The 22,666-nt window shown below is 38.9% G+C and overlaps 1 protein-coding gene across 5 annotated transcripts in view; it reads left to right on the top strand.

Annotated features, from left to right (window-relative positions):
- Positions 1-18,897: 18,897 nt before the first annotated feature.
- Positions 18,898-22,666, top strand: part of ttc12 (tetratricopeptide repeat domain 12) — a 28,520-nt gene continuing 24,751 nt past the window's right edge. For all 5 annotated transcript variants that reach the window (XM_006795440.2, XM_087850975.1, XM_087850972.1 and 2 more), the window contains exons 1-8: positions 18,898-19,028; positions 19,313-19,470; positions 19,724-19,745; positions 20,665-20,742; positions 21,025-21,146; positions 21,381-21,440; positions 21,779-21,850; positions 22,190-22,250. In XM_006795440.2, the coding sequence (XP_006795503.2) occupies positions 18,977-19,028; positions 19,313-19,470; positions 19,724-19,745; positions 20,665-20,742; positions 21,025-21,146; positions 21,381-21,440; positions 21,779-21,850; positions 22,190-22,250 (625 nt within the window). In that variant the 5' untranslated portion in view covers positions 18,898-18,976. The remainder of the gene's footprint in view (positions 19,029-19,312; positions 19,471-19,723; positions 19,746-20,664; positions 20,743-21,024; positions 21,147-21,380; positions 21,441-21,778; positions 21,851-22,189; positions 22,251-22,666) is intronic.

Below are 22,666 nucleotides of genomic sequence, written 5' to 3'. Positions count from 1 at the left end.
CAGCCTTCGTGGTCTAAGTGGGCCTCCAAAAGCCAGGTAGGCCGGAAGTGAGCGACTGTGACGGTCTAGCCTTTAGAATTACATCACGCGCTCTCTCGGTGGAGTGAAACTCTCCCGTCTGCTCCTTGCTATCTAAATATAACAGGACACTGGCGTAAATTCTCGACCATCTCACTCTTCTGTTTAATCAGTTTTCTGTTTGATGTTTATTCAGCTGTGTGAAAACCCCGGAGGAACCCACCTGGAGGATTAATAAAGTTTTATTTAATCTAATCTAATCTAATAACTTTAATCTCAGCCAAACCAATTTACTCAGGAACAAATAAAACGCTGATTTAAAGTATGATTAAAGTTCAGCCTGATTAATATAAATGTCACTGACAGTTGCTAATATATTGGAAAACCAAAATCCTTACCACTCACTTGATGTCTTTCTGTCCCACAACTCCTTTTCTAGACTTGTAAGAGTTTGATGGTGGAGTGCTGGTCCCGAGCCTCAAAAACAGTAAGAAGCAAGCAGAGGGAGAAAAACCATAAAAGTATTCAGAAGCTGTATTGGCTGTGCAACCATTATAACCTACAACACAAAAGCTCAATGTACACTTCATACAACCAAATTAGAATAGCACATATAGTATTAAAAACACCATCTACTGCTGTGTCTGAATGTGTGGTACACTGAAAAAAAGGCCATGTTGGATTTACTTAATTCAATAGTGGACATTGGTTGCACAAAACTGTTTTGCTTTGGCAGAAACTTAAACAACTGAGTTAAATCAACACAACTTATTCATATTCAATAAACCTGTGCATTTTGTGTTGATAAAACATGATTGAAACATGTTTAGATGAAGTAAGTTCAGCTCTTGGAATATTTTAATCCTTCGCAATTTTGTCATTTTACTTCAACACTATTCAATAACGTTTAGTCCAGTACTGCTTGGTCACTTAAATACTACATGTTGTCTTCATATTACATAATGTTGAACAAAGTTTAGAGTTTGGTTACCATAAAAATTGATTCTATTGAACAACTACCATCCTCCTATCTTTATCCGGGTTGCAGGGGGGCTGGGGCATAACCCAGAAGTGATGGAGTAAGAGGCAGGGTACACCCTGGACAGTTCATCAGTCTGTCACATAGAGACAAACAAACAAACAACCTCACACTCACAGTGATTTTCTTGCAGTTTGAAATCTCATGCGATCTTGTGAATTTCATGAGTCCACAAACTAACCACTCTTACTAGATTGCATCATGTCATCTCAACAAGACCAAATTAAGTTGTTGAATTTCATACAGATCCTACATGATTTAATTACGTTCAAGATAGCAACATGACATTTTTGTGTTCAAATTACAAGGTAGACTTTTTTAATGTAACAACCACCCAATTTACTTTGTTCGGTATACTGAAAAAAGTACGGGTGGCTGCTCGACTTGACTGAGATGGATGCCTTCCTCAAACCACGACCCAAAGCGCACAAGACTGAAATACCATGCAGTGTCGTGAGAGTTAACATTGCTATATTATTGACTTACTTCACTTGAACATGATATGAACAATTTAATCTACCCGTTCTGCATGTCATGTAGTTTCTACACTATATAGTTACACTTAACTTTAAAGCATGAGGCAGTTGTGTTAAATACACGCAAGATGCTTACATAAATCCAAGAGATGGCCAATCCCTTTTTTCCAGTGTATTGACACTGTCAGTTTAGGCCTAAAGAGATATGTGTGTGTGTGTGTGTTTTTTACTATACATTTTGCTAGATAGGATGAGTCACTGGGTGGGTGTATCTGGGTCTGCTTTGGATTAGTTCACATCTCTAAATATATAGGTCCTTTTCGACTTCTCTTACCTATGGTAAATGGACTGGTTCTTATGTAGCGCTTTTCTACTCTATGTGAGCACTCAAAGTGCTTTATACAACTAATTCATTCACTCAATCACACAAGCCCTCTTTCCTAAGCTGTTTCGGTGCGTTCACACCAAACGCGATAGACGCGACCAGAGCGTCAGGTTTACATGTAGAGTCAATAGAGGAGGGCGATGAAGTGCGACTGGGGGTCCTGCGAAAATTCAGGAACAGATTTGCGTCGTGAAAACGCGAGCAAGTAGTGCGACTGACGCGTTTGAAGCGCAAATAAAAATACTAGCGGCAGTTTGTGTGGTGCATTTTGTGCATTCGCGCGTATCGCGTATACTGCTCGAGTTGGAAAAATCTGAACTCCAGCTTCAAGTCGCGCCGCGACAACCAATCAGGAGCCTGGTGATGTGATGCTCTGACCTAGTTCAAAGGGGCAGGTCCAGCCTTCTCTTCCACTTCAAGCTGGGTTCTTTTTATTCCTGTCTCTCTGTAAATAATTATATTTTATATATTTATGTTTAATGTTTTTCTGTTTGAGAATTGTAATATCATTTCAAATACATTTTTGAAATGACTAATGTCTCAGCTCTACTACACAGCAAATATTGGCACACAACGTGACGTATGTAGATTTTATTTCATATTATACTAATGAAAAAATATACTACTATATAGGAACATAGTGAAGACCAATTATTTAAGAGAACAAAGAGAGGTTAGTTTATTTTGGAGGCAAGCTCCATTTATTAAGAAAATTTTAAAAAAGGCAGGAACGCTCTATAGGTTTGTGGGTGGCTCTTAAAAGAGCCGTTGTGGGGAAGTCACTGGAACTTCAAATAGGCTATTCTTTTGGCTGCCAAGACACTGCTCCCTCTGCCGAGAAGTGGGCCATGAACTTCTCCCTCATCAGGACAGCCTCTCTGAAGGAGTTGTTGGCTGCTACATGACCCAGGCCTTGCAACGGCCAGAATTAAACCAGGTCTAAATAAAACAAAATAAGGACTTTATAAGATAGACCTTCTGAGTATCACTACAAAGTGCGACCAATTCACACTTCAAAATATGTTGAGGTGCGAATGTGCACGCAACCAGCTAGGGGCGTCTGGCGCTTTTTGGTCGCATCTATCGCGTTCGGTGTGAACGCACCGTTAGTGCATTGATGAATGCGCAAATGTAATGTAATGGGTTAGTATCTTGCCCAAGGATATTTGGCATGTAGACTAGTGGGAAGCCAGGAATCGAACCACCAGCCTTCCGATCAGTATGACCTGCTCTACCTGCCTGAGCTACAGCCAGGTGTGCCACAGGGTTCTGTTTGGGACCTTTATTGTTTTTGTTGTCATTACTTCCTCCTTAGCACCTTCTGAGCACTCTTAAGGACATTTCTTATCACTACTATACAGATGATATTCAGTTGTATATCTCCTTTAAACCCCAAGATGTTTCCAAACTACAGATTTTTGCATAGGCGCATAGACCATTAGAGGTTGGATGTTCTTCAACTTAATGAGGAGAAAACCAAAGTCCTTGTTTGTGCTCCCGATAAATTTGTGCCCAAGGTTATGGAAAATTTAGGTCTACTACCTACCAGCCTGCAGTGCACTTGGCACAGAAGCAGGGGCAGGGCTCTCAAGGTCAAGAGCTGCCAGGACACTTGGTGGTTGAGCCAATTAATAGAGATATATTTTTCTTGTAATCAAAGCATTAAATCATGGCTTGACTTTTTTTTTTTTTTTAGCAGTCTTGTAGGAATGGGTTCTATTAGACACCTCAAAGATTAAGAGGAAGTAATTACTGAAGTTAGCTCGGAACGGTCAATCAGAGAGACTAAATAAATATCAATAGTGTTGAAAATAGCTGTACATAACTCTTTGAGATGAATGTGAATAACTTTTTCTCTAATGGTTAAAATGTTATTTGTGAAGAAATTCATGAAGTTATTATGCATTAAGGTTAAAGGAATAGTCTGACTTTGGCTACAGTGCTAAAAAGAAACCTGGGGTTATTCTTACTTTCTTTAATCAGTGATGAAGAAAGAAGACCTAGCTATATGTTGGGATTTTTTTTAAATTGGGCATTTTATAGGACAAAGTCTTTTTTTCCAGGTTCAATTATAATCTAATTTAGAGAAATGTAATTTCTGTCATAAGAATGAGCAGACTCAAGTGCAGGACTCTGTTGATGTTGCAACAATGATAGTTTATTTACACAATCACAAAGTGCAACCGGAAAAGGGGCTTCAGGAAATCCAGGGGGAAAACCACACTCTTCTTCGGTCACACACACCACGCTCCAGTTCTGTCACACACATGACACTGAGCAAAAACACTGAGTCTCACAGGTCACTCCAAGGGTGGAAATTGGGACAGGCCAGGATGATCCATGTACATGAAAGCAAAATTAGAAGCCAGGAAAAACGCTAGGAATGAGAATACACAGGAAAAAGCCAAGGCTACGCTGACTGTCGCACAACAATCCAGTGATGAGAAACACTGAGCTGTTGCCTTAAGTAGTAAATGGTGTCGGGACAATGAGCAACAGGTGCGTGATTGTTTGCAGGTGAGAACCCGCAATGAGTTCTGCACTGGCGAGAGAGAGAACAACAACAACACTGCGATCTTAGATGAGATCTCTCGCTGGGGAGACACGGGGAACCATGACAATTTCCTCTTCAGCTTATAGGTTATTTGCTTTAAGGCATGCATTTGAGAGTTGTACCAGGAAGCCAAGAACTTTTGGTTTGAGGCTTCTTGAGCCACAGCATCCGGGGCAGTGTGCAGTGAAGATGTAACATTGTTAACAAGATAATCAACCTCAATAGAAGTAGATTTGTAGAAATGAGAGCTGTTCCATCCAAAGTGAGATGCCATAACTCCTAACAAGACCAGGTTTTCCCCCAAAAGTTTCCCAATTATCTAAAAACCCCACATTGTTTTAATGGACATCAGCAATTTAAGGAAAACATGTGACTAAACATGCCACTCCCAGTCTGATTGGGGAGGGGACCAGAGTAAAGTACAGAGTCTGACATTGTTGTGCAAATTTACCCACCAATATGAATTTCATATTCATCATGGATTGGTGCTGACACAAATTATTATTTTACTAAGTCAACATTATCGTTGGCAAGCATTTTCAGGGTTCATTCAGTGTCCTACCAAGGCCCCTGGACAACAGTCCACATTGGTTGCAGGTGTCTCTAACTCTAACTCTCTAGCTAACTGTGGCTACGCGGTCTTCGCACCAACTACAGAGGCCTTGTTTTTCAGAATTTTCAAGGTTGCAGATCTTCAACTGATTGAGTAAAGACTGCGAAGTAGCTAAACATTTGACACACTGAGCAGGAAAGTGTGGGAGGATCAGATGATGAAATCATGCTGCTCGGCCGGGACCCAAGTTAATAATCCTGAATCCAGTTGTTCACACCTTTTCTCTTTTTGTGCTGGTCATTTCTCTCTCCTTGCTGTGGTTATAATAACATTAATTACTTTTCTATAAATAAGTCAAAAGCAGTGGTTCTGACAAGTTTGCAGCATTGTGTTTTTAACACTGGCAGGCACAGTAGATTGTCTAACCACGTGCTCACTTAGGTGTTAAAATTACATACACAGTCTGTAGAGACTGCCATCAGCGCATACCCACAACACTTTCCAGATAAACACATGCACACAGTCTTTCTCACGGTTGTTGTTTCTTTCTGTGTCTGCCACTTCCCACTATCTTTGTCTCTGTGTAACAAAAACTACTATCACCTTATTGTGTTGTCTACCTTGCACCCTGTTGCTCTCCTCTGAAGGAGAGAGTGGTTTACATTAAGCAGCGACTTGGTGAGGATTTCTTTGTTTATACTCTTTCAGTCACTTTTCATACACAAAATAAGAGTTCGGGTGAGCAGGTGAGTTTTGGTAGTTGTGTTTTGCTATGCTGTGTGCACTAGGAAAAACTGGTATTTTAGAGAAAATCAATCTATTGTTATTTTCAAAGATGATTTAAAAGAGGAATTTATTATTAAGATAAAGAAAAATGGCTTCTGCAGCAACATGTTAAAGACATCTCAGCAACATTTGTCGATCGTCTGTGGATCATTCAAAGTAAATTGGTAAATCAATTTTGTTGATTCAGTATCTGCTCTTCCTGCAGGGTGTGGCTTTAATCATCTCTTATTTGGTTTAGTAGAGATTAGTGAAGTAAATCATCATGAAGAAAAGTTTCCTCCTTTTTTAGCAAAGAAAGAAGGTGATGGTGAATTTTTTCTATCTTAAGGTTAGGTTAGTAAATGTCTTCATTAAAGCAATGTAGTGAATTATGAATATAATGTTGTGCAAATGTGAGGTTATCAATCCTTACCCTGATAGGAGACCTTATTTGTGTTGTACATAACTGTTTTGTTGTGTGTATATGAAGTTTGTCATGTCAGAATGTTATTAGTCTGTGTTACAATGCATTGTCAAAATGTAAATATGTGCTACCCCAGGAATAGTAGCTGCTGCATTGCTGCAGTCAATAAACTAAACTAAACTAATTAGAGTCTTTATGTCATTTTAATAATGTGAAAGTGAGTCGCTGATCAAGAAAACATATCATAACTGTCATATTAGGTTCAGATCACTCATTACAAAATAAAACAAAGCAAAAATCATTTAATTTGTTTTATATAACCTACAACACAGAATACATAAATCCAGAGACATATTTCATTTAACAACTCATACATATTTTTGGCATGTACCATGCTGATGGTCAAGGCATTCTTTTGTTATTTGCATTGACAACCAATTAAAGCAATACACAGAGGTGAACAAGCATATAAAGGTATTACTTTGTATTTAGAGATGGATGCTGAAGAGAGAACGCAGACAGTAAAATTGCGGTGTGTCTTCTTCCCAAAGCAAGGACCTTCAATGTTGTTTTTTTAATTCCTGAATTTCTTGGACTTTGTAAATAACAAAGATGGTGATGAAAATGCTTCCCAGGATGACTGAAGCAATGTTCAAGGCCATGGCAGTTTGTGATGCATCCTCAGCTAGAGCTATTTCTCCACGTTCGTTTGCAGCTTTCACCTTTAAAGTTTTTAATAATCAAAGCTCAGTTTCATTTTACATGCAATTAAAGATGTGAGAAGAAGAGTGTATGAAAGTCATCAGTGAAATGTTTGCTATAAGCAATTCAAGTTTTTCAATTTCACTTGTAGGACATGATTAAAGTGTAACATACAGTAGACCTGTTTAGAACTTCTTATTATCTACTCAGAAAGCATTAATTGAATACTCATGAATCTGACTGGATTTCTTAGAATTTGCTGTATATTTTAATGATTTTACATTGACAGTTTAATTTAAATAAAAATCATCTTTGTAAAACACAAAATGTGTTTTTAAGCTGTGCATCAGAATAAAGAGAATCAATGAGAAAAACAAGTTCAGCAAATGTTACCTACCTTCTTAGAGTAACGAATGGCAAAAGCCCCAAGAGGCAAACAGCAACAAAGAGCACTGAAGTAAGACCATCCAAGATAGGATGGAGGAGGAGCACGAGTTTGGCCAATTTCCATTTGGTCCTCTTTGCCAACTTGTAGTAGATGAGAATTGTGAATTATTGGCAAGTGTCTGGATCGAGTGGCTGGTGGGGCTTATGACTCACATCGTTTTATTGTGTCGGGGTGTGGTTTAACTGCTTACATAGAGCTGACCTCTTTGTAATATGAATGTAGGTCAACACATTTTTAAAGAATTTCCAAAAATGAGGTAAATAAGAAAAACAATTGTATTTACAAACAATATGTACACATTTCACCAGATCATCAGACTGAGCCCTGGACTCATTGTATGTTATTTTGTTATTTTTTTATTTATTTCATTAATTTAAAATGTTTTTTAAAGATATGACAACCTGATCTGAGATATCAAAAACAAGGGTTTCATAAAAACACGGTGTATAAAAATCTATCATATCCCAAAGAAGCAAGAGAAACTCTAGTGCAGGAATAAAATAACCTAAAAACCCACAAATAAGTCTTTCAAAATGATATAAAGGGAAAATTTACTAGATTGTGGTTTAACATGCTGCATTCAGAACCATCAGTGTTAGGCTTTTTGAACTCTGAATTCATTCCCTGTAATCTATTTATCTTACACTAATTTGTGCTTCTGGAGCTAAAGGAAGATTTTGATCTCTACAATTATTTTCTTTTTGGTTTTTACCGACTTTAGTTCTTTCCACCTAAATAAAAGTTTAGTTTTTCTAATTTTTGACTGAAAATCCTGCATATAGGTCTTTCTGTCAAAAACATCATTATTTTTTAATTCAGTTCAATTTAACCTGGTGCACTATGAGAAAGCACTTGACAACAGTGGCAAGGAAAAACTCTCTTTTAAAAGAAAGAAAGAAAGCTCTGGCAGAATGAGGACTCTCACCACTCTTAAAACAGTTCTCAAAACAGTTAAGGGATATGTCACTCAAACAGTTGAACAACAAAACCCTTTTCACTTGTCAATACATGCAAAGTCAGTAAATCACTTCAGCTGTGCCCAGTGAATAAAATAATTTCACCAGTGTTTTAAGACTTAGACACTAAAAGATTTGAAACTTTTTTTTACACAACTTCTTAAACTTGACCTTCAATAAACCGGTGGCTCTGACAAGTTTCCATCAGTGTGTTTACTTTGCAGCCAAGTAGATTGTCTAACCACAAGTTCACTCAAGTGTCACAGTTTTTCTTCATTCCTTTGATGCAGTTCTCACATCAGGAATGCATTTCCCCACCCACACTGCCTTTCTCATTGCGTTTGTACACTTGCTTCACTCCTAACCAGAGCTCTCACTTGTCTCACACTTGTTCATATTGTCCAGCGTTCGATTTATGTTTTCAAATGGAGCAATTCAAACTTTTTTCAGATTAACATAGTTGTGACATCTTTATAATATATACATAATACATAATTTATTGTAAATTTTTAATTTGTGGGATTAATAGAGGCTGTCTTATCTCATCTCATCTCATCTCATCTCATCTTGCCCGTTTCATTTTGTCTCGTCATATCTTACCTTATCAGCTCCTGCTGGGATGCTGCAGTGTTTTGTTGTGGCTACATTTTCTTTATGGGTTTAGTATGAATCAGTGAAGCTTGTCATGAAATATATTTTTGTCAAATAAAGAAATAAAGAAATAAATAAATGATAGTGAGAGGTGAAGTAAACGTTTTCAGTAATTTAATGTGATGTGAGTTGTGATGTATATCTTAAGAGTAGGTCATGTTCTTGTGGGGGCTCTGGTAACTCCTGGTGGCCTAGCTGCCCCCGGGTGGTCTGGGGCCTCTGATGCGCCGGCGGAGATGGGAGTCTCTTCAACTGGCGGTTAGTTTGTCACATCCTTGCAGGAGGCCTCTGCTCCACAGGAGTCTACCCTGCAGGTAGGGGAGGAGAGGAGAGGTGGAGAATGAACTCAACCTGTCTTATGTAGAATGGTGGATAATTGGATGATGGGGTGGGTGTAGTTTCCTCTGCGGTGGAGTTGGGTGGGTCGCGCCTGGCTTGGCGGTGCTGCTGCTGTGGGCCCCGGTCTGGATGGGCCTTGGTGGGGGTGCCTATTGGGGTCAGCAGGTGAGCTGGCCCTAGGGAGGGGGCCCCCCATTCCTTCCCTCCCCACCCCCAACTGCCTGACCTCTTCCTGCTCCGTCTCACCCACCACACATGTAGGGCCTTGGGGTACAGGTGTGTCACTAGGGTGCAGGGGAAGCATTCCTCCTCTGTCCTCTTCTGTCCACCTGTGCCTCAATTTTATTCCGCAACCTAGACATCCACATTACTCGTAGTCTCATAACACATATTTGGGGGTGGGCACGATATACAGCATCCAGAGTATAGTTTGTATTTCCAACCTAACCTCTGTGGGGCCTCCCTGCTGCTGCGGAGTCAGGGCGGTCTGCTTCTCCCCACCCCAGGGAAGAGGGTAACACTACCTGGGTCTGGGTGCAGTTCCCCCTCTAGGGGCAAGGGTGCCAAGACCTGGGGTATAGAGTACGCTTGGGGAGTGTGATTGTGTGTACAGTGTCTCTCTATGTCTGTCTCCACGTTGGGTGAGTGCTGAGTATTTGCATATGAGAGCATGAAGGAGGGAATGGATGTTTGTATCTGTGTGTGCCTGTATGTCTGTGTCTATATGTCAGGTTGGGTATCAGACGCCACCTCTATAGGGACATCTCAGGCCCTCCAAGGTATGGAGGCCTATCTCCCCCCACCACTCCCCCTGCCAGTGGCAGACGCCCTCAGACATCGGTGCATTGGTGGTTCTTTGTGTCCGGGGGTGTCCAGGTACGCACTGGGTCACTCCTGGTGGCTGCTTGTCGAGGCCTGGAGCCTGGGGCTCGCTCAGGCCCCTTTGGGGGTGGGGTGTCCTCGTCCTCTTGGCCTGGGGCTCGGTCACTCTGGCACAGCTGGCTGCTGGCGGAGCTCACGGGCACGTCACTGCAACCCCCCCTGGCTTCTGCTCCGCGGCTGGTGAGTGACCCCTCATCTGGGACTCTCCTCAGCTCTTTCTGGGATAGTGGCGCGGCTGCCCCTCCGTTGGTCCTTCTTGGTCTCTTGTGCTCTGAGGGCCTCTGGATGTCTGGAGCCTGGATCTCCTCCATACCTGCTTCATGCCCTGGAGGACGGGGCTGTGGCTCCCCACACCCTCTAGCAGATCATTACACGAAGGAACCTTTTAAAAACAAGTGCGCTCATGCTCACAGGTGTACAAACGGGTGCTCACAGACACAAACTGCACCCTTTTTGGCTCCTGCCTCAAAGCACACTGTGTGCTGTCAATCTTATGTGCTGCATGATAATATTTAATATTTAGTATTTAGTATTTACTGTTATATTCACATAGATTATCGCCATGATGTTGTCTATTATATTGCTTTTTTTTGCTTGTTTTCTCTTTTTTCTTTCTCAACAGGTGATCCAGGTGATTGATATATGTATTTTTTGTCTGTTTGTTTTTTTTTTTTTTGCCCTTTATCACCATACCTCTTCCCCGCTGTTTCTCTTTCCCTCTTTCTTTCTTCCTTTTCTGGGGGAAATCCAGTCATGTCTGTCCCGTGTGTAGCAAGTGAAAATAAAATAAAATAAACAATAAAAGCAAAGGTGAACCAAATAGACCAATATGGCAAGGCCGGGATGGTCCATTTGGTAAAGTAAATCTGTTGGGCATCTTTCTTTGCCTTTAGACAATAATTCTGAATGCAAAAGAACCAAAAGGGACATGCGGGAAAAAAAATAAAAATAGAACAGCATGCAGCATCACGACATGTGAGCGGGCGGAGTGAGGTATGGGGTCTTCAGGGCAGGGGGGGCTGGGATGAGTTGGCAGTCTGGTTGGGGTCTGTGACGCTGGACTTCCCTGCGACTGCCGGGTTGGGGCTGGTCTGCTTGGCCCAACCACAGGGAAAAAGGTAACATCTCTTGGGTCTGGGGGTCGATTGCCCCCCTGGGGGTGGTGATACCTGGACTTGGGAGTATAGAGTATACACCCCCCCGGGTGTAGAGGCCTAGCTCCACCCACCACACTACCTGCCGGTGGCTGATGCCCTCTGCCATTGGTGCCTTGGTGATTCTCGGCGTTCGGGGCTGCACCACACTCACTCCCGACGGCCTCTGGGACCGTAGCTTGGTCCGCCCTGGTGTGGCTGGCGGCCGGCAGGCCCTGCGGGCCCGCCACTGTAGCCCTCCTCTGTGGTTTCTGCACCTTGGTTGTTGGGTGACCCCACGTCTGGGGCTTTCCTCAGCTCTTTCTGGGAGGGTGGCGTGGTTGCCTCTCCGGTGGTCCTGCTTGGGTTTTTCGCACTCTGAGGAGCCTATGGAAGTACAGGCTCGGGTCTCCTCCGCCCCTGCTTCATGCTATGGCTCACCACACCCTCTAGCAGATCGTTACATGGAGAAGCCTTTTGAACTCAAGTGCGCTCATGCACACAGGTGTGCACATGGGTGCTCACATACACAAAAAAATTGTGTTATGCTGATTTATTTGTAAGCCATCTATGCCTGACCAATATAATATAATATAATATAATATAATATAATATAATATAATATAATATAATATAATATAATATAATATAATATAATATAATATAATATAATATAATATAATATTACATTACAGTCCTGCTCTATTTCACAGCTGGGCTGCTATCCCTGATGTAATCTAATGGCATGCCAGGTCTGCGCTGTTAGTTAAATAAAAAAATGAATACATTTAAAAACCTTGTACTGATAGTGTTTGGAGGCAAATCTTGACATAGGGTTAGAATTGAGGTAGGGGACAGGACCACATGAATGAGCATGTATGCATGGATTCAAAGGTGTGGCTCCTATACTATAAGCCAGTAGAATGAGCAGAATGAGATGTTAAATCCTATACTGCCACATGATGGCAGAAATGGTTACAGAACACAGGTCATATCTAATTTCTACATATTGGTCGTAGCACAGTGCTTATTTCTTAAGGTTTCAGGGGAATAACCAGACAAGTTGGGCTCTGATTTCTTCCCTGATGGAGATTTCTATGAATAATATCTATTTCACACTATAATTACTTCTTAAGTTCTATCTTTTGATTCGGTAGAAGTATTTAGTGTGTTTAATCTCTACAGTTAAGCACTTGTTGCACGGTCCATCCCACTCTTTCTGTCTTAACCTTCAAAGCTCAATGAAATTTTAACATTCAAAATGCTTTCTATAGGCTGTAAATTATTTTATAAGCCTGTTCTTATCTATTATTATTCTATGTTATAAAGGCTATATATCCTTTAAGTCAGGGATGTGAAACTTACTTTACATCAAGGGCCTCATACAAAAAGTGGGTTCACTTTGATTTTAAGTGGTCCTGACTAGTAAAAATAGCTTTTTTTTTTTTTTTTTTTTGTCAAAGTATAGTTTAACTGCACATTTAATCCTTGAGCTATCTGAATATAAGAACAAGTTGGAGGATTTCAACATAGCTGAACATGTTGCAATATACTGCTGCAGCTACAGAAAGGAATTTGTCACCTTTAGGCTAAAGTTGGAAAAATTACATATGTAAAATTACAGCAAAAGTTGTGGAAGCTCATTGCCCAGACTGTCCTCTAGAATATTTAAATTTCTGTATTTTCATTTATAATCATTTACTGCAGGATGGGTCACATGTAAAACATAATTTTAACTTCATTTGATGATCAAATTATTGTTCCTACATAAAAATATAGACTATATTTCAAGTAAGCACCACGACCTTGACTGCTTCTTGAGTGTGTTTATGATCATACAGACAGTAAGTTGAAAAACTTCAGTGGACCCAGGGAAATGCTTCTGTTTTCTCATCTTGAAGGAATTTTGGGAAAAGAGAATTCTCTGAAGGTGAAGACAAGACTGAATAAACATATGGTACATCTTTTATGCATCTATATTAATGTTTAATTTACAGAAGGTTATAAAATCCAAGTCAGTGTAAGAAATGGAAAAAAAGAAAAACAGAGGCAAAATTTACCACATGGCCACCAGGTGCCAAAGCAAAGAAGGTGTCAAGTATCATAAACCCAATAATACAATATAGCTGATAGATGTTTTACAAACAGAAATGTTTAAAATAAGCCACAGACTATTTTCACTATCAAATTAAAAGAAGTACTTTTATTATAACACACACCCTTTGTTACAATTTTTATATATTTTCTTCTTTCATCACGGCCCATGCCAACATAACTGTAAATAAGACAAATAAAAACAATATTTTTTACAATAATATGCCTTTGTTTTCTTCCTTTTAGTAAATGGCACTCTAGTGCAGTACTCTGATGCTGACATGCACTCATTGTTCTTCCTATAATTTTTATATCATTTTGTTTGTTTTTTTTATTTTAATGGAAAAAGCCAATTAAACATAGTCTGCAAACACATGCGAACAAGGACCTACAGACATATATTACTAATTAATGATCCATGTAGAGGAGGTGTAGCACATAATTATTAAAACTTTTTTGATTTTTACTCTTTATTTTCTGGCAAAATTTGGCCTTCTCTATCTTACATAAATGTAGCTGTAATCCAGACGATGATGATGATTACTCCAAAGACTGTTCCGATGATGTTCAGGGTCTTGGCCGTCCTTGATGCTTCCTCAGCAATAGCTGATTCTCCCAGAGTGTTTGCATTTTGTGCCTTTAAGAAGAAAAAAACCTTTTTTTTCTTTTACATTTAACTTGCTTAGAGAAAATATGTGTATATGTGTGGTGGAAAAAATGATGTGTCAAAGAAATCTACCTTATAATAAGCACAAATCATTACAAATCAGCCTGTAGAAAACCTAAAAATAAAAATTCAAATATATTACTTTGAATTTTACTTTTAAGTGATTTATCTGGTTATTTAAAAAAAAACAAAAAACCCAGCAATGATGTTCAAAAAAACTGAAAAGCTTTGGATGATTGTTGCTCTGATCTTTTGGTGTGTCTCTGAAAGCAGGTACAGAAGAGCAAAAGTTTGAGCGGGGAAAAAAAAAAATCTTGATTCTCAGGGAATGTTTCCTACCTTGCAGGAAAAGATAATAGCAGGAATCCCAAGTGGCAGACAGCAGCATAAAGTGTTAAAGATGGACCAACCAAGATAGGATGGAGCAACAGCGTGGGTCGCGCCTTCTTCCATTGTGTCAATCTCTTGTACTTTACTTTATGGTTTATTGGTCAGTGTCTGGATCCAGTGGCTGGTGGGTTTTGTGACCCAAAACCTTTTATACTTCAGGGGTGTGGTTTTGGAGTTTAATAGCTAACAGCTGCATGTATGTGTGGAACAAAGAAGGGGAAAACCCCCTCTATGCACTTCTATAGGACTGAAAATCAAGAAAGATTCAAATGAAGCCAAGAAACTTCCCACTGTAAAGAGCCTCATCCCTGGTTGAGTCTGGAAGCAAAATCTGCTTCTGTAAATGTAATTAATTAATTACAACAGTTTTATTCTGTAGCTCACATTGATTTATGACACCCAAAACAATGTGTCATTGGTTAAATTAATTGAATTGCAATAGAAATTAATTTTTTTTTTTGTTTGTTTTTACTTCTGTGACTTAACTCATTGTATAATTAACAGGATTAAGGAAAAATAAGTTTTGGTAGATAATTAAATCTGCCTCCTTCTTTGAAGTAGCTTTTTTATGAGATGGCACGTTCAAAAGTTACATTTGTACCAAATCATTGTAACTGTGCTGAGCATGATTACAAGATGCAATTACTATCACGGTTTGGTGCTGTGGAGGGCAGGATGAGGACCAAAACGCAGGAGTCACGAACACAGAAGGGTGAACTTAGAGAAGCTCTATTGCACTGTGCAGATGTTCGGAAAATAAACTCAGAAAAAATACACTAAACCAGAAACTGAGAGCTGAAACACTGGGAAAAAAACACGAACAGTAGGAGGGAACTGAGTGCAACAGGTGGAAACACAGCTGGGACTTATCAGATATAATGAGACAGAGGGAAAGCAAAACTCAAAACACTGAACACATGACACAAGACTATCAAAGTAAAAGAGGAAACACAAGCAGCATTGATTTTGGTTAAGAGCATGAGGTTTTGGAGAGTACAGTGGCCAATGGCACACTTTGACAGATTCAAAGTTTACAAATCTGTGCATACTGATAAAACAAGCATAATTCTGGTCATGCTCACTAGTGGTGGTCATTATCTATCAGACAGGGAAGCCGAGCTTAGGTCACTAGGGGTCCATGATAAAATTTGGGCTCAATAATAAAATTTTAGATGGACATGAGCAGATGGTCAAATCAATTTTGTTTTTATTTTCATAGGCATTGTCACAAAACCTTTCCGTCACACCTCATGTCTTCTTCTTCTTTCCATTGTTCCTTTTAGGGTCAACAAAGTGATTTCACCCTTTTCCTAGTCTCCTCTTCTGTCACACTGACTGTCTAGATATCCCCCTTTATCAGACCCATGACTGTCATATCCACACTCTGGCTTTTTCTTCTCTCCTGCTCCTTTTCAGTGTGTCTTCTTTCTTTCCTCTTTCTTTGTCTTTGGCCAGCAGTAGTTGTAGCCACCGTTTGTTCTGCCCTTAAACAGGGAAAATAGAAGAGATTGACTCTCGCCTTTAGCTCACAAAACCAAATCACATTTTCTCTACATAGATAAACTCGGCCTTAGGACACCATTCCCAAACTAAATTATCCTTCTTTTCTTTTCTAACTGAGGAATATATTAACCGTATGAACCATAACATGAAGTAAATGTATTTTATTAACTCATGTAAGACACAACCAGTGGATAAAAGCACAATGAACCCAGGCAACACCCATTTCTGCTCTTTACATTCTCACTGCATATTCCCTACAGCAACACAGTCAAAAAACAATGAAATTCTGTTACGTTATAAGAAACAGAATTAAATACCTCAGTAAGGAATCAGATTCCTTATCCATCACATTTGCACTTTAACTGTTGTCCAACAGCACTAGAAGTGGTTGTTGTTAACCTGAGCCCCCACAAGCCTAGTATGGAAATCTCATTCTTTATGAGTCACACGTTTGATCTGGCCAAGATTTTAAGCTGGATGCCCTTCCTGACCCAACGTTCTCTATTTTGCTTGCACTCAGAGTACACTAGCTTGTGGCCCACCTGTGGTCTGGTTTTAGATCAATCCATGAATGCAATACTGCTATAGTAATCCCTCTTTGGAGTGAAACTGATGATTCAGTGTCTTTCTGTAGTGCAATTGAATTCTTGCCATGCAATTTGCATATCCGCTGTAAGCATTGGTCTAAGTGCTTCAAAAATGTTCCCTAACCTCAGATCAAATTTGGGATACAGGATGGCCTCTGTTATTCTGCATCAATTAAAAACTACAGGATAAGTGGAAGATGTGCCTGAATATTTATAAACAAACAAGATCAAATAGATGGATTAAAGCTTCATTTTGAAGCACTAACAATATATATGCATGTAATAGAAGTAGCAGAAAGCACACAGTGTTCAGTTTTGTGAGAAAAATGGCATGAATTACAATAAATTTACTGATGTTAAATGTTTTAAAAAGTAGAAACATTCACACTGATCTTTACAGATCAAGAAGAAGAAGACGTGGAGTCTTGTGGAGAGTTAGTACACAGAAGAAGATAAAGTGGAGCGTATTTAATGAATGACTGCTCTGTGCTGTCAGTATCTGTTGTCCACTGAGGCACGGAACTGCAGGAGCTAGATCATCAACACAAGCCCCTGTCTGTAAGATTTTGCAATAACTCACACAATATGCATTCTGTCCTGCTCCAGTGCATACACTCTACCATGGAAGTTCACAAACTATAGTAAATATTCTTACACGGAAATTCACCAGATTAGACACGACAACTTTAGTCTGAAAACAACTATAATTTCTTAAAATTGCTTTTGTTTGATCAAATTAATTTTATGTGATTTGTTTCTGTGTCTCGCTGTGCTCTTAACCTGTGAAGCCTCTTTTCTGGAAATATTTTCAGCTTCCTAGTTTAAGACTTGTGTAGGATATTACACAGAACATTATACAAAAAAATCTAATTCAATTCGAGACCGTAAGTGATATAATTGTAACTCTATCTTCGTTTTCTTTGTGCAGATGTGGACAATGAGCCTCACTGTGTGTGATGATTTGGATCTGTATTAAATGTCAAGCTGTGAACACAGACAGCCTGTGAGGAGGGAGGCAGTGAGCTTTCCTGTAGTACCATACTTCATGTGGAGTCTTCTTGTAATAGACAGTAAGAATTCCTATTTTGCACAAGCAGCTTGGTACAAAGCCTGCCTTCCTGATTTCTTATTATTTTGCATTTTTGTCTCTCGTGCATGTTTCAGATCACCAAACAAATGTTAATATTAGACAAAGTTAACCCTAGGAAATACAAAATGCAGTTTTTTTTAAAATGATAATTTCATTTCTTATGGGGGAAAACATGTCCAAACCTCATCAAGATGGGGTTTTTTTGTCAAATGTGAGATGAGCCTTTGACTCTTTCCAGTCAGCAGTGGTTTTCTTATTGGAACTATTATTGAATTGTGAACTCAAGTGAGGAAATTCAGGAATGCAGTTTTTAGATGCTGTTCTGGTTCTGGCTCTCACTGTGACTTGTTTAAAATCCTCATTTAAAAACTGTTCTTTCGTATTATTTGGGTTAAACTTTGTCTAATATTAAAATGTCTTTGACACATGTAAGTGTGACAAATAAAAAAAAATCAAAAAGGGGGCACTGTTTTTTTTTTTTTTAACATTTTGTTATTCTTGACTATTTTCACTGGTTGAAGTATGAAACTTAAGAACGGATTTAGTCTCTTCATTAAGACTATTTTGAATATTCTGTAGTTAATTAAAGATGAAAAGAATGCAGTACATACAATGCAATAATAAAAGACCCACATCACTATAAATGGACAGCTAGATGGACACCATATTTGGATAGATGTGTTTTCAACCACAAGGAGGCAGTTTAGCTCCACTGTAGAGAAAAATGGACGATCCTGCTCCTATTGCGATAATATACAAGGTCTCTGCAGAATTCACAGCCCTCTGTCGTTATATTTAATGTATGAGGGGCAATTTACAGCATAATATTACTCCTTAAAGGAGTAATGGCACGAACTCATCACTAGTAGTACTACAACAGCTGCTGGTATAATAAGAATAAATATTTTATTTTTCTTTTCATTGGAAAAATAATAATAATTAATTAAAAAGACTACTAATTTCTATGGTAGTGAGTGCTGCCTTCAGATACTTCCTCTAATCGGCGATTAAAAAAACATAAACATAATTATGTAACACAATGCACTTATTTCAGTGATAAAAATATGTTAAATACCGTATTCATAACCATGACGGAACTAACTTACATTCACAATGAATCAGACACGTCTCAGTGCTATTTTGATTCAGTTTTGGCATAGCTTACTTATGTAGTTTAGGGGCGGGCCTGAAGGCATCACGTTGCTATGGTAACTCAACGCTGAAACCTGAGGGAGAAGTACATTCAGCATTTAGTTGAGATAAAACGGAGCCACGTGTCTTAGAATCCAGCAAAATCTGTCGAAAACGGACAAACACGCAATGGAGAAACTTGAAGACATCGAAAGTTTTCTGAAGAATGTTGATGAAATAAGTGAGTAATGGTAGAAGTATAGTTTGCTAACGATATTAGCTAACACAAAGTTATTCTCCTGTACCCATTTTGCTAAGTTAATTAGCTGTAAACGCTAGAAAACTATTGGGTTCAATAAATATTGAGCTCAAGACGCAAATGTAGTGTATGCTTCTGTGCTACTGGGAACTTTGTTGGTTTGAAGGTGTAGATTGTTGAGCTATTTCTTTACTTTTAGCCCTATTTCAAATGCCAAAGTAAAGCCTCTTGGAAAAGATCTCTCTATTTCTTTGAATTCTTTTCAGGTCAGCTTGTGAAGGACCTAAGGTCTTCTGATGCTGAAACCCAACAAAAAGCCATGGAAAAAGCTGATTGCGACATCACTTCCTTGGCAGAGCCCTGCAGAACCAAAATCAACAAGATGACAGTCAACACAAACCCACCGCCACTCCCTCCTTCCATAGTAAAGACATGCACGCAGTCAACAGCATGTGTCTTAGTCTGCAACTCCTTGTATCTTTCTCTGTCTCTCATCCACTCTCTGACCCTCAGGCAGGAACACTACAGACTCTACAAACAGCTTCTTGTTGTGTTATCCACCTTGTCCTCTCTTGTTCTTTAAGAAAAAGAACACGGTGTACATTAAGCAGTGAGTAGGATTTGACCTCTTTGCTACTGTTATTGTTTTTTTAAATTGTTTTTTTCTTCTTTTACAGACTCCACAGACTGAAACTCCAGGTGAGCCACAATGAAAATAAATGTCTCTGTGGTTGTCAGTTGCAGTGATTGAAAGCACACTGATACTGTGCCCAATAATGAAATATTTCAACCAAAGAAGCAAGAACTAGTATCCATTTTTCAAAGATAAATTAATAAAGAACATAAATGATTTATTCCTCCCATGAACTACCATGCATTAGAGGATATGAATGACTCGAAATCAGTGATGTGCTTTGAGTTGATTTGTCTAGAGGCCCTTTAGTCAAGGAGCCCTGTTAACTGTTAGCTCACCAAGGCCTTGCATTACATCATCAGTCTTACTGCTTAAACATATGCAAATGGGAGTAATCTCTAGGCTAGTGTACAGTATTTTTATATACTGAGAAGCGCTGTGATGACATCCCACTGAACCCAGCACCCTGAATGTGATATTCCATTTAAAACAGCTTTTCAGCCGGCACTTCTTTTCAAGTCTCCCGGGGGTAAAACTCATTAACAGTTAAGCTGCAAATGTGTAAAAAAAACTCACACCTCTGTGTGTGAATCTTCTAATATTGAAATTAACACACCATACACTGAATTCATGATGAGTAAGAAAAATAATCTTGTGCTCGGGGCTGAGAAAGCAAAACAGATTTTAAATTTCTCTGGCTCTTATTTATAGAGAATATCTAGCTTTGTGTGAACCCTCTTTGCATTATAAACACACACTCTGCACACTGTCTGGATCTGTGTAGTTACTAATAATGACTTTCTAAAACGACTGTAGTTTAAAAATAACAGAGCTTCTCAGACAGCGTTGGTTTGATTTTGTTTATTTAAATGGTGTGCAAACTCTCTTCATACTGTGCTAGTTAAAAATGACATTTTTTGACTATTTCCTCCTTTGTAGTACTCATGCTTAAGATTTTATTTTTTTAATTCATGTTTTGATCAGAGAATTTCATGAAGATTATGGAGATGGATGCAGAAGGAAGGAGAGTTCGGAAAGCTGCAAATGTGAAAAAGGCTATCGGTTTGTGAAACTTAGCTACCAAACCCTCAGAGGTCTGAGTCATCATCAGTAACAATTTGAAACCTAATTCGAACTCCAAGCAATCAAAATATATGTATTTTTATTGTTTGTGTGTATTTGCAGTTTGCATTTCTCCAAAATACAGGATTAGGGTTATCACCTGTGATGAATCAGACTTCAGAGAGTTCACCTGTTGTAGATGAGCATTTCTCTATAGTCATTGCTCTGCTGAGCTGACAGTGTGTCCTTTTTAAATGTAACTGCTTGTATCCATCCCTGCAGCGTTCAAGGACAAAGGGAATGAAGCTTATGCTCAAGAAGACTATGAAACTGCTGTAAAGTATTACAGCGATGGTTTGGCTGAAATCAAAGATATGCAGCCACTGTACACAAACAGAGCTCAAGTAAATATCTTCAATCTATGCTTTACAATAAAAACACAGACTGCGCTTTTTTCTCAAGGGGAAACAGAGCAGAGATGCTTTTGTGTGTTTATGTGGACACAGAGTGCATTAGGCATCTGTGAAACAGAACTTTAGAGATTTTAATTTTATTATCTTTGTTACCATCTGCAGTGAAATTGTAAAATCATTATGTTCCCTTTCAAAATGTCCTGTCTAATGTTTACATCTGTGTAGGCCTATATTAAACTGGGAAAGTACAATGAGGCCATCAGTGACTGTGAATGGGCCCTAAAGGTAAGGTCTGCCGCATGTGTTATACTGAAGTCTAGTGAGCTCACCAGCAGTGTAGAAATATTCTCTAAAGAAACTGGGATGTTTGAAAAACTGGTTTAATTTGGTAATATCCTCAGAATAATGTTTTTCTTTATGCTTCTCCAGAATGTCAAAGACACAATTTTTGGGTGGGAGATGTGCTCTGTAAACTGTTCATGCAATTTTCTCCAGTGCAGTGTGTCTGAAGTTTAGGTTGAATATTTATTTCTTACTATGCTAGTGTGCTGGAGTCATTAAACGACCATTATGTAGATGACGAGCTTTATTAAGTAATCCCATGATTATTTCATTTCTGCCAGTGTAATGAGAGGTGCATAAAGGCTTATCTACACATGGGTAAAGCATATCTGGGATTGAAGAAATATAACGAGGTGAGTAAGAAGACCTCTCATTACAGTTGTACGCCTGAAGTAGAAAGATAATAAGAATTCTCAAGAAATTATAAATATGTTTCTGATTAAGATAATGTGGACTCACAGCAATCATCTGTAAATCTAATTTCAAATTATTTATTTATTCCAAAATAGGATCATATCTAACACAGATAACCAGTAAAGCAAGATTTATTGTATGAATCACATTAAAGTGCACTGTAGCTTTTTGCAAACTATATACCAGTTCTGCTGAGAGTCTAGAATCTTCTGGAGTCTTTAGTACATGATTGAAACACATTATATAGAAAGTGATGCAGAACATTTTTCTGTTTTTAGGCAAGAGGCTGTTTTGAAAAGATAGAAGAAATTCAACCTGGGAAGGAAAAAATGGTGAAAGGTAAAGAACTATTTCCCATGGACTACGCTAGGAAAAGGTCCATTAATGAAAATCACCATCTTTGGTCATGTATCATCCAGAACTGTTTTAAGATGGGTACAGCACACATTTATGTTTTTCTTTGAAAAACATCCACAATATTTTGGTTTTTTTTATACTTCGCTTAATTATTTTGTGAAAAGAGTCATATGTTTTTCTAACAATATAAAGCCATCATTCTCCTCAAAAACATGACAGTTGGAGGAAGAATGCATCCGTTCATTTTCTTCCACTTGTCAGCGTAGCACCCTGTGACAGATGGGAGTCTATCTCGGTCTATCACAGGGCTAACACATAGAGACAGACAACCATTCACACTCACATTCACACCTATGGCCAATTTAGAATCACCAGTTAACCTACTGTAACATGCATGC

The sequence above is a fragment of the Neolamprologus brichardi genome, chromosome 14, assembly GCF_056152115.1.
Source record: "Neolamprologus brichardi isolate AB-2024 chromosome 14, ASM5615211v1, whole genome shotgun sequence".
NCBI lineage: Eukaryota > Metazoa > Chordata > Actinopteri > Cichliformes > Cichlidae > Neolamprologus > Neolamprologus brichardi.
The sequence above is the reverse complement of the archived record's forward strand: the minus strand, read 5'-3'. Positions and strand labels throughout refer to the sequence as shown.